This window comes from Callorhinchus milii, unplaced genomic scaffold, assembly GCF_018977255.1.
Source record: "Callorhinchus milii isolate IMCB2004 unplaced genomic scaffold, IMCB_Cmil_1.0 Scaffold5, whole genome shotgun sequence".
Classification (NCBI taxonomy): Eukaryota; Metazoa; Chordata; class Chondrichthyes; order Chimaeriformes; family Callorhinchidae; genus Callorhinchus; species Callorhinchus milii.
Window position 1 is genome coordinate 52,011,733 of NW_024704746.1, and position 12,322 is coordinate 52,024,054.

The 12,322-nt window shown below is 43.2% G+C and overlaps 1 protein-coding gene across 1 annotated transcript in view; it reads right to left on the reverse strand.

Moving 5' to 3' along the window:
* LOC103186214 (DENN domain-containing protein 2A) overlaps positions 1 to 12,322 on the reverse strand; it is a 60,443-nt gene that overhangs the window by 20,020 nt on the left and 28,101 nt on the right. Inside the window, exons 3-8 of the mRNA XM_007905096.2 lie at positions 10,080 to 11,273; positions 8,722 to 8,873; positions 7,538 to 7,686; positions 4,302 to 4,502; positions 3,346 to 3,439; positions 3,055 to 3,105 (exon numbers count right to left, since the gene is read on the reverse strand). Of these exons, the coding sequence (XP_007903287.1) occupies positions 3,055 to 3,105; positions 3,346 to 3,439; positions 4,302 to 4,502; positions 7,538 to 7,686; positions 8,722 to 8,873; positions 10,080 to 11,273 (1,841 nt within the window). The remainder of the gene's footprint in view (positions 1 to 3,054; positions 3,106 to 3,345; positions 3,440 to 4,301; positions 4,503 to 7,537; positions 7,687 to 8,721; positions 8,874 to 10,079; positions 11,274 to 12,322) is intronic.

Here is a 12,322-nt window from a genome sequence, read left to right on the forward strand (position 1 = left end):
TAATAAATTGGTCATTTTCAATCCACAACTGTTTGTGGGACACTGCTGTGTGCAATTGGCTGCCGCGTTTCACCCACAAATATACGGTCAATTCACTTTACAGCATATTCTGTGAAATGCTTTGAGACGTCTAGCAGACGTGAAAAGCGCAATATCAAATGCAAGGATTATTATTATTAATAAAATTGAGGGGTTCACCCTGAAATGGAATACTGAACTCATTTTGCAGATGAAAGAAGATTTTTCTTACAATGACACATTGAGCTGCTATGGCTCAATATCAAAGAAAAACTGTTAAAATCGAAGGAAGCCCAATTCTAATATTCTTCAATTTATTAGAGACAAATGTGAGTGGTTTTCAGGTTTGGTAAGCTTGGGTCACACAGCCCATCACCATGACTGGGCAATCATGAAATACATCCACCATCTTCATGAAATCTCCCCTTCAATCAACTTTTGCAATTTCATACGCAAGGTTCCTCTAAGATCATTACTTTTCTTTGTGTGCAGGATCTATGCTCATCATATGACTTTAATATTTATTTAACACTCTCTCCTGCAAATAAACTTACTTTGATTTAATTGGGAAAAGCATGCAGCAGCTTGTGTTTCTTCCCACTTTTGAAAGAGACCGGATGTATAGCTGAAACCCAGGAGCTGATACTGGGCCTGGAGATGGTGAATAGAGCTGGTGATGAAAGTGAAGCCAGGGATCCGAGCAAAACCAGAGCCCGGGGACTGGAAACAGAGCCTGTGATTTTGTGAAATGTATTAAAAATAGAGGACGGTTGTTGGTGCAGAAAGTTGACATAATTGAGATAAGTGCTATACAGGGGCTGGTCTAGTCATAGGTGGTCAACTGGTTGTGTGAACTGCATATTTACCTTAAACCAAGGAAAATTCTGAAAGACCTTTTGAATTGTAGCAGGGAAATCCATTTGAAGCAGAGCTGAGCAAAATCACCTTTGCTCAAAGTAACACATTGAAACAGCACACCAGGTGAGATTATGCAGGCAGCAACATCAACACAGCAGTTTGAAAGGGTCCTTTTCCATCCTTGTTTTTTCCTAATATTTGATTTTAGTTGCTTTTTCCTGCTTACAGAAAATTCAAAACACAGACAGCCATTTGGCACTGAAACTAGGTTCCCACTGAGGCTCTCTTCTATTATCCCATTACTCTTCTCTTTTCCCCTCTTGTCTGTGCTGGTGAGAGCTTCCCCACTACATCTATATACTCTAATCCCATTCCTGATGGTTTCAGTTCACTGGAGCTGTGTGTGTGTGATTCAAGTATTTATCTGATTCCATTTTAACAACTTAACTGACTTATCGACAATGTGTGTTAGTGCAAGTTCCTATTCTAATGCCCACAGTGGAGCTCTCTATTCTCATGCCCACAGTGGAGCACTCTATTCTCATGCCCACAGTGGAGCTCTCTATTCTCATGCCCACAGTGGAGCTCGCTATTCTCATGCCCACAGTGGAGCTCTCTATTCTCATGCCCACAGTGGAGCTCTCTATTCTCATGCCCACAGTGGAGCTCTCTATTCTCATGCCCACAGTGGAGCTCTCTATTCTCATGCCCACAGTGGAGCTCTATTCTCATGCCCACAGTGGAGCTCTCTATTCTCATGCCCACAGTGGAGCTCTCTATTCTCATGCCCACAGTGGAGCTCTCTTCTAATCCCGTTTACCTCGTCTTTCCCGATTGTGTCTTGATTGGTGCTTTTGAAGATTGCCATTGAAACCCCACTTAAACCCCTCTACTCCAGTCAATAAAGTCTCAGTTTTTAAATCTTTCAACATAACTTCAGCCTGAATATTCCCAGACTCAAATAGCTGGTCCTTTAGGAGATGTGATCCTCTGATTCTCCTCTTAACCATCAGGGAATGTGTAACCAAGTAGCAGAATGTATTCTGCTACTTGGTTAGAAAACCGAAAGCAAAGAGGCTTCTTCTCAGGCTGGCAAGAGGTAGGAAATGGTGGTCCACGGGGGTTAGTGTAAGGACTGCTACTGTTCCCCATACACTTAATGAATTGTATTCAGGAAGAGGAGGCCTGGTGTCAAAATTTTGCAATGATCCCAAATTGGAGGCATGGTAAATGGAGAAGAATGCAGGCAACAGGCTTTCAGAATAGGTAGATAGATAGTGAGTGAAGTAACATAGAAAAATGTAAGTAATTTACTTAGGCAGAAAAAATAAAGCAGCCAACTATAGACTAGTTGTTAAGAATCTAAGAGGAATAAAGGAGAAAAGAGATCTGGGGATTCAGATCCACAAATTTCTAAATGTAACAATACACGTAGATAAGGTCATAAAAAAGGCCAACTTGGGCTTTATATCCAGAGGGATAGAGTATAAATGTGAGGAAGTAATGTTGAATTTATATAAAACCCTGGTTATACCACATTTGGAGTTCTGTGTCAATGTAAAGAGCGGAGCGGAGTTTTGCTAGGATGATACTAGAACTGGCAGGGTTACTGCTATCAGGATAGACTGGATACATTCAGCCTTTTTTGGCTGGAGAAGATGTTGAAGTGGGGACCAAAAGACGAGTTCAAAATTTATGCTAACATAAATTGTTCCCACTTGTTGGAATGTCAGTAACCGGGGACACAAGTATAAGAGAGTGCCTTGAGAACCTAAAAGAGAATTTAGGAGGAACTAAGGAATTACTTCACGAAGAGAGTAGGGAGAATTTGGAACTTGCTGCCCAAAGCTTTGGTTCAATCAGATAGCATAGATGCATTTAAAAGGAAGATTGATATACACATGAGGGAGAAGGGAACTGAGGGTATGGGATGGAGTAAGGAGTGGATGGGGACTCATGTGGAATAGGTAGGAAATGGGTTCCACAGGGGTCAATGTAAGGACTGTTACTGTTCCCGATATACTTAATTAATTAATTAATTAATTAAATGGATTCAGCGAAGACACGCTGGACCAAATTTACATTCTATGTAAATCTATGTAAATCCTGTGATTCGCTGTTCAAAGTTATTGAAAGAAATCTCTCTCATGAACTGGATTCAACGATGGTTTATCTTACCTTTGAGTTTCTCCTCGGTCTCACTGTCAGTCTCACTGTTTTCATCTGTAACTAAATCAGTGAAAAGAATCTTATTAGGAATTTGCAACAGCCTGAGAGAACGTGAAAAGACTGCTCTCCCCCATCACATGATTTCACAAGAAACTTATTGAAGAATTCCTCAAATAACACCAGCTAAAATTGATTTTAGAGGTTAACAATGGCTGTTATACCACCTGACCCAGCACTATATACCGTACACCTCCTGTGCCGAGTTAGACTTTACGTCCGATTTGAATAATCTATAGTTACCTCTTCCTGTGCTGGTCTCCAAAGACTGAGAGATCCTCTTCACTTTCTTTTTGCCCCTTCTGGCCTCGTATATTGCATTAATTTTCAACACCACCTGCATTAAAAGGCAAAGAGGAACAATTGCCAGCACTCCACAGAGGTTATTGAAACATATAAGATTCTTAAAGGGCTGGATAAAGTAGACACTGAGGGACTGTTTCCCCTGGTAGGAGAATCTATAACCAGGGGTCACAGTCTTAAAATTAAGGGTCAGCCTTTTAGAACAGAGTTGAGGAAACATTTCTTCACTCAGAGGGTAGTGAATTTATGGAATTCACTACCCCAGAAGGCTGTAGATGCTCAGTCCTTGAACATCTTCAAGGCTGAGACTGATTGATTTTTAAAAAATAGAGGGATCAGGGGAATATGGGGAGAGGGTAGGTAATTAGAGTTAGGTCTGAAGATCAGCCATGATCTCATCGAATGGCGGGGCAGGCTCGAGGGGCCGAATGGCCTACTCCTGCTTCTAATTCTTATGTTCTTATGTTCTTATGTCACAGTATGGGTAAGAAAAGTGGTATTGCTGCATTAAACTAGGGTACAATGGGCTGACATTAATGTATCAGAGCTCAAAATCCATGGACTGGCACAGATGCCTTTGGACTCGGGACTGGTATTGCTGCATTAAGACATCAGGATCAATGGACGAGTATTGTTACATTAGAGATTAGGATCAATTGATTGAACTAACCCTAACCCATTCAATTGATTGGCATTTTTGCATTAGAGCAAAAGGTCAAGGGACTGCATGACTGCTAGAAGTCAATCAAATGATATTACTGTTTCCAGTCAATGGACTGGCATTGCTACATTGGCAAAATAAACTTGAACCAATGAATCATCAAACCTAACCCATAGAAGGGGTCACTGCTCAAACTGATGAAAAAAAATCAATGTTGCTGTGAGGGAAGATATACCTTTGGAATTTTTTTTCTTCTCCTCGATTGCTGCGAATCTCCTGGTAAGCTAAGCGTTTCATCAGGGCTGCTAGGAGTGGATGGTGGACTTGCTTTTGATGGTGAGCTTACACCATCTTTGTTGCTTTTCCTTAAGTCCAGTAGCTTGAAGCTTCTCCTCTCTGAGGAATGCCTGAATAGACCAGGAGTCTTCAGGGGGAGCTGTAAAAATATGAAGTCTCTTAAATAAACAATGAATTTGGTAAGGTCAATAAAAGCTAACAACTAAGCAACCCAGAACATGAATAAATGATGACTGAATGGATATCACTGAACCATTCAAAATTGTGATCATGATCAAGAGACACAGAGAGTGCAGAGAGCGAATTTATTGAGAGGAAACGTATCTCCATCTATAAATTTTCATTCAAACCGAGCAACTCATGATGCAGGGTAGCACATGATGATTCAGAGTGGGTACCTCGTGATTTTGGGCAGCACGTTAGACCTTTCAAAGGTTGGGTACATCTCCTAACCCAGCAGCACACTTCCATAACCCAAGGGGAGCACTCTTATAATGCTGAGCTGTGCTGCTCACCAAGAAGCTGGCAAGGAGTTCCTGCTATCAACCAAGTGAAGGCTCAAACCTGCGTTTGTCAGATCTCAAATCTGTGCATTTGTCAGATCTCAAATCTGTGCATTTGTCTCAAATGACCAACTCGTAATTTGGAGGGGGGGAGGGGTGGGGAAGATAGGTAAACAGAGTTTCTCTGGAGCTCAGCTGATTCCAAGGTGATCTGTTTGGCAACATGAAGTTTGGCAACATGAAGTTGGAATCGAGTCAAAACTCCAGTACTCCTTTGCACAGTACTCCAAGGCATTAATGATGACAGATCAGCCTGCATTAGCAGAACTTGGGAGGGACAGGGATTCTTCCCAATTGGCTCCTGTTAACCCTTGTTAGTATAAGAAAAGGTTAACAGAATAGATGGCTCATATGCAGCGACCTGTGAGCAGGGCCCCTGACTAGAGACCAGAGACTGGAATGCAAGATTATGAAACATACTGATTGAGAAAGAACAGGGAGTACGGACAAGGAGCTAGATAAGGAGGAAAACTAGTCTCAGCAGGGCACATAGTGGAAAAGTACCATCACGAGCAGATCATGGGTACACCAACTAGCTGGGTATATATACAACAGACACACAAAGAAAAAGTGAGCTCCACAGAGTAAGAACTACAGGTTGCTGAGTAAGTGCTAGTCATCAGGCAAGACTGCTTATCTGGTAGTATATTCTGTTACATTGTTGAATCAACTGTCTTGATTGTACAACTCTGTGTTCAGACCTTTATTGGTTAATGGGGAGGATCCAATCATGATAAGAAAGAACCCAACACCCTGCAAGCCCAAGAACTGATGTACAGGGATATTCTATCGGGACAAGCAGTGGGAAGCTTGCCAGACAGTGCTCTCATTAAGAACATAAGAATTTGCTTTGCGAAAGAAGACCAAGGTCCATTTAGTTTGCCTTCCACCATCCTGGCAGTTGCTTGACATGTTGTGTGCCAAAATATACACTATATCCCAAGATATTATTTTCCAACAGAAATCTATCTAATTTGTTCTTGAAACAAATGACATTTTCTGCTTCCACTGTCTCCCTAGGGAGTCTGTCCCATATGTTTGCTACTCACTTACTAAAGTAGTGTTTATGCAGATTTGTTCTGAATTTACCCCCCTTGCGGTCGAAGGCCATGTCCTTTGGTTCTACTGTTCAGTACGAGATGAAACAACTTGTAATGGTTTATATTATCCATTCCCTTCAGAATCTTAAAGACCATAATCATATCACCTCTCAACCTTCTCTTCTCCAGTGTGAACATGCCAAGTTTATCGAATTGCTCTTAGTAGTCCAGTCTCTGCAACCCTCAAACATTTTGGTTACCTTCCTCTGTATCCTCTCAATCACTGCAATATCCTGTTTATATTGCGGTGAAAAGAATTGCACAGAGTTTCCAAGTGTGGTTGCACCAGTGATTTGTAAAGTGGCAGGATTATCCCACTATTTCGCTCAATATTGCCTTTTTAATACAGCCCAGCATCTGGTTTGCCTTACTCACTGCTACCAAGTACTGTTGGGATAGTTTCATTTTATTATCAATCAGGTCCTGTTCAAAATTTCTACATTAAATTTCAGCTGCCATCGATCTGCCTAATTCCCAAGAATGTTCAAGTCCTCCTGTAACCTATCCTGTTCATCTTTGCAGTCTACTATCTTCATTAGCTTTGTGTCATCTGCAAATTTAGCCACTGTGCTTGTGACTCCTAGCTCCGGGTGGATTATGAAGATGTTAAATAAACGAGGTCCCAAAACAGATCCCTGTGGAACTCCACTGGTAACATTCTCCCAGTCTGATGACATTTCCTGTACCACCACCCTCTGGGTTCTATAGGTCAGCCAATTGCATATCCATTGCAAGATACTTCCTCTGATTCTTGCTTTCTTTATTTTCAGTACCAGTCTTTCACGAGGAACTGTATTGAAATCCAGATATACAACAGTTAGAGCCTCCTTACCCTTGTCAAGCTCCTTTGTCTGTAGTTTCCTGGGTCACTTTTGCTACTTTCTTAAAAAAAAGGAGTAACATCTGCCTTTCTCCATTTCCCAGGCACCTCTCCAATATCCAGTGATTGCTGAATGACTTGTGCCAGAGTTCCTGCAATTTCCTCCCTTAGTTCCTTAAGGATCCTTGGATGCAAGTTATCCGGTTAGTTAAGCAGTACCCCAATGCACTCTGAGGTCCCCAAGCTTTGGCACTGACAAAGCTGTACCAAAAGCTCTCTGGAATTGGGTAAAGCAGGGTATATCCCTCCAGGGAGAGAGTATGCATCCCATTCCAGACACAGGGAAATTTCCATGTGTGGGTTGCATACATATAAAATAAATATTTCATCATGTCAGCATACCCATGTACATTCCCATCTTGGCAGTCAGTAAGCTTCTGCTTTACTCCTGCCAATCTGGAAGCTCAGGGATGCCTCATTTTCTGCACAAGCCTTGATTCACTGGGAAGCCTGATTGAAATCACTTGCTGATTCATAAGATATGTTGTCGGCTGAATTGTCTGTTCAAGCTCAAGACTCTGGCAATGGTCGCGCTGGGATTACGCAGGAATGAAAAATGATGCATTCTAATTCTAAGCATAAAACCAACAAAACCCTTCCTGGCAGACCCATGAGCTAAGGTTGATTGTACCTTAGTCGGAGTCCCTGGCCTGCTTCCTGATGGAGAACTTGCTTTGGGTGTGGTCCCAGCTGATGAAGGACGAACACGGACACAATGCTTTCCTGTGAAGCGCCTATCTGCTGTCTCGATATCCTCGTACAGGTTTTCCTTGGGGGGATCTTAAACACCAAGCAGAAATAGAATAAGAATAAATATATTCGTCACTTGACCTCCCCCCACCCCACCACCAATCCAGGAAGTACAATGATGCAGCACACACCAGCCAAGACGTTAGTTAACTGAATAAGAATTTAATAAAAATAAAGCCCATAACTCTCTACAGAAGGACTCACTAATTCAAACTCCTGACATTCAAACCCAGGCCTCCCATGTCCTGGGAGAGGCCAAGCAGCTGGTGATGGCACTTCACCTCTATGTTGTTGAGTGCCTGCATGCCTTTTGTGGATTAATATAGCCAGTCAGGACGTACACTCAAGGCTGTACTGGCTGCATTGTTAAGAGTCGCTATCCCTCGGACAAAAACAAAGTCCCATCTGCCTGCTCAGTTGGACGTTAAAGATCCCGCAACACAATTTGAAAAGAGAACTTGGTTTATCCTCCAGATAATAATAATAATTCTTGCATTTGCTATAGTGCTTTTCATGTCTTCTAGACAGAATATACTGTAAAGTGACTTGACTATATATGTTGTGGGCGAAACAGGGCAGCCAATTGCGCACAGCAGTGTCCCACAAACAGTCGTGAATTGAGTGACCAAATTATTATTATTGTTTTTTTTTCTTGAAGGATTATTATCAGGCGTGTGGAGTAAGGAAACTTGTCCAAGGTTTCGCCCTGCCGGGAATTGAACCCAGGTCTCTCGCTTGTGAGGCTCTAACCACTGAGCTACAGGAATTCACTGAAGAACACATATACTAATCTGTCAGACAGACTGGGTTAGCGTAAGGTCCAGTATGTACAACATCTCCAGGCTATGTTCTGCCATGTGCTCTACTGGAGATAGCCGCCAATTGTGAATTCATCCTTCGCCACATCTCTGATGAACCTATGTGCACCAGCAAGAGACAGAATATACTTCCTTCCACGTTCCTCCTTTCCTACATCACCATGTGTGCTCTCTCTCCTCTCTTCCAAAGTGAGAGAGAATCAAAAACAAACACATAATCGTCAATTCCCACTGCCCAGCATCTTACCTACAATATCCTCGTATATGTTCTCCTCCGACACAGTGGAGTTCAGAGCCTGACTGGACACAGCGCTCCCATCCAACTGCCGTTGCCTTAAGAGACTGGACAACTGCAGCATCTGCAAACATTTCATGTCTTCAAACTCAAAGGACTTTCGCCTGCACAAGAACACAATCATTTGCTGTTAATGATTCAATATACGCATCACTTCCATACATTACTCACCATGTTTCAGTAAGTACTCCTAGGTTAAGTACAGTATGGGGTAGATACAGAGTAATGCTCCCTTTACACTGGCCCATCCAGCAATTCTAAGTTAGACAACACTTTAGTTCGGGACAGAGTAAAGTTTCCCCACNTTTTTTTGGTCATCTGGGTGTATGAGAGACACAGAGATACCATTGGCAAGCTTAAGAATATCCAAACCAAAAATCAAGAGCACCAAATGTGCACGCTGCATACATATGGAAATTTTCCTGTGTGGGAATGGAATGAGTATTCCCCATTTGGTTCCAGATCAAGTACAAAGAAAATGGAATGTGTGGAAATGGAATACGCATTCTTTCCCAGGAGGGAAAGTGTTTAACTAATTCCGGAGAGTTGTAGGTACAGACTTGGAGAATCGAGTGTGCAATGAAATTAGGCTGGAGTTTAACCAACTAAAACCACGTAGCTTGCCATTATGATACTGTCTGGCAAGCTGCCTGCTGCTTGTCAAGCTAGGAACAGCCAAACTATTCAGGCTTTGGCTAGCAGGGTTAACAGGAGCCAAATGGGGACAATCCCTGACCCTAACAACTGGCCTCACCAAGTCTTGCTGACGAGTAAGGCTGGATGATCTGTCGTCAACAGTGGCTTGGAGTTTTGCCGGACTCGGATTCCAGAAGACTGAAACCACCTCAGAGGATCGACTCCATTCCAATTGCCAGGTACGTAACCTTGGAGCCAGCTACATCACCTTGGAGGCAACTAAGCCACAAAAAGATCCTGCTTGCCACTGCACAGAGGATGAAACCCATCCAAACTGTCCCATTGAGGGCAGATTCAACATGACTTTGATCCAGAGTAATTCCCCTCCATTTTCCATCCAGCACTCCTAAGTCAGGTACAAAGAAAAACTCCTAGAGGTGGGGTGGGAGCTCTGTGCCAGCAAAGGAACTGACTCTCAATCTTGATAAATCTCCCCTGCTTAGGACATTCTTCTAGTTCAACTCCTCAGTGATTATCTGAGGAAGGAGACCAGAATTCAGGCATACCTTGCGGCTGTAATATGCAATGCAGTTCCATTGTATAAAGAGGAAAACTTTATCCACTCTCCTGGAACAGCTTCAGACAGCTCTAGAAAACAACACAAGCGCACTCACCGGAGGTCTTTGCTCCTTGATCTCCCACCTAGAGCTGAAGTGCTGACTGCAGGGGGAGGTGAAGAAGGCAGCGGGGGAGGAACCGGTGGTAAATCCGGAAGTCTCCGGCCACTCTTCCTTGCTGCTATTTGTTCTGGCCCATATCTGAAGGTCCTCTTGGGTTTGGGTACTGGATTCACAGGAGTTTCCTGATCCTGGGCTCCAGGTTCGGAATAGACATTCTCCACATTTCGCACTTTGCAGCTTGCCCAGCACACCTTGATGCTATCTGCAGTCCCAAAGATAGGCTCACTTGCCTCAGATTCTGAATTGGAACGTAGGTGCTTTCGTTTGAGCTCTGAGCTGCAGCTCTCATCCTTCTCCTCCTGGGGTACTGGAGTCTCCCGGCCTCTGTCTGCCTCCTCCTGCCTCTGTGGGATGTAGCAACTGCCTGGCAACTGGAGTCCACCATGCTTCGGACTGTCCTTCAAAACTTCCTCCAGCTTCTCTATGTGGCACAATACTGATGACTTATTTCTTTTGTTGGACTGTGACGTGCTAAGTTTGGTGCAGGCAGCCTCTTTCATCCTCGTAATAAGTGGCTGTGCCAAATCAAGCTTTGATGAATCGGGCTTAGACATGCCATTCTCCTTACCCACAACCAGCCTGTGCTCGGTTGCCAATCCCTTGGCCTTCTCATCATCGAGTTGGCATTCATTTTCTTTCCCAACACCCTCAATGTCTAGTTGCAACATGACCGACAGTTTGGGCTCAGTTTTCCTGTCAAAGATATCCTCTGGCCTTCCCAATGGATCAAGCACACTGCCAACTTCTGTTGCATCCTTTTTTTCCCATTGCTGTCTATCTGCTAAAGAAGTCAACTCACTCTTGCCCTCCCATTCAGAGATCTTCTGTCTGATACTTGGATTCCGACCTCGAATACCGGCTTTGTTTAAAGACAAACTCTGCCCAAATGCATTCCTCCTTCTTAGGCAATGTCCCTTTTCCGAGATGCTGTTAATATCCAGCGCTGGGTCACTAATGATCAGTTGTTGATTTAACATCTTCTGCTCCAGGCTGGTCAGTCGTGTTGTGTCCAAGCAGCTATTGATGGGCTTCACTGAACACTTCACCTTTATGTTGTTGAATGCCAGTGTACCTTTTGTGGCTAAGCTCTGGTCCTTCTTCAGGATACTTTCAGACCTCGGATTAACCCTAGAAATTAAAAAGACATGGGTTATTCTGACAGTACAGGCCAGCAGAGCAAAGCAGCATATTCATAATCTTTAATGGACTTTCATTCATCAAGAAAAAGATCTGATTCATGGTGTGATGAAGCACAATCACTGGTTTTGTGCAGAAACTCTGTCCACTGATAGGGACTTAGAGATCACAGTATGAAGTAACCTAGATGGTCAATTACTTACACAAATGAGCTGCAGAACTACCGAGGCCTGAGAGAATGTTCCAAACTACAATGGCTAAGATCCTGCCATCTCATTTTTAATGTACTATTTCACACTCCAACCCTCTCATGTAGAGTTCACTCCTCTACACTCCTACCCTCTTATGGTCAACATGCCTGCCAACACATGTATCTGCCCTCTCATGTATAGAGCACCACTCCATGCTCCCAATCTCTCATGTACAGTACAGCACTTCATTCTCCTGCTTTTCATGTATTGTGCACCTCGCCACAATTCGGATGGAACAACAACGCCAGGAACGAGAGAATCTGGAAAAAGAAAGACAAGGGAAAGAGAAAGGCAAGAGCAGCTTGAGCAAGAACAACTGGAGTGGGAAAGTGTCTTCTGCTGGTAAGTGACCCATGAGGCTTAATGGACTTTTATTTGGCAGGTGTATAGACTGTAATAATCTATAATTTGAAGTGAAGCTGCACATCCCTTCCAGAACCTGTGTCATTAATTAAGAGTACAGAGCTGAGGGTGGCAAGCTGCAGGAAAAATCAATGGAGAAATTGTGGCTGGTGATGCCAAGTTTATTATGAATGATTGCGTAAGAGAATACTGCTGAAAGTAAAGGCAATCACATTGACATGGTCCTAGAGAGAGAAACTCCTTTAGGGTGAGGGGAGGGAATGAGCTGTAAGGCTATTTTCTAGAAATCTCTCCTTCAGAGGAATATTTTGTGTGCTGAATTGGCAAATCTGTTAGATTCTGAAGGAGTAAAGAAGAAAGCAGTGTCAAGGAAATGAAATGAGGATTTAATGGAGTAAAGCAAGATGGGGTGAGGTTCTGAGTGGG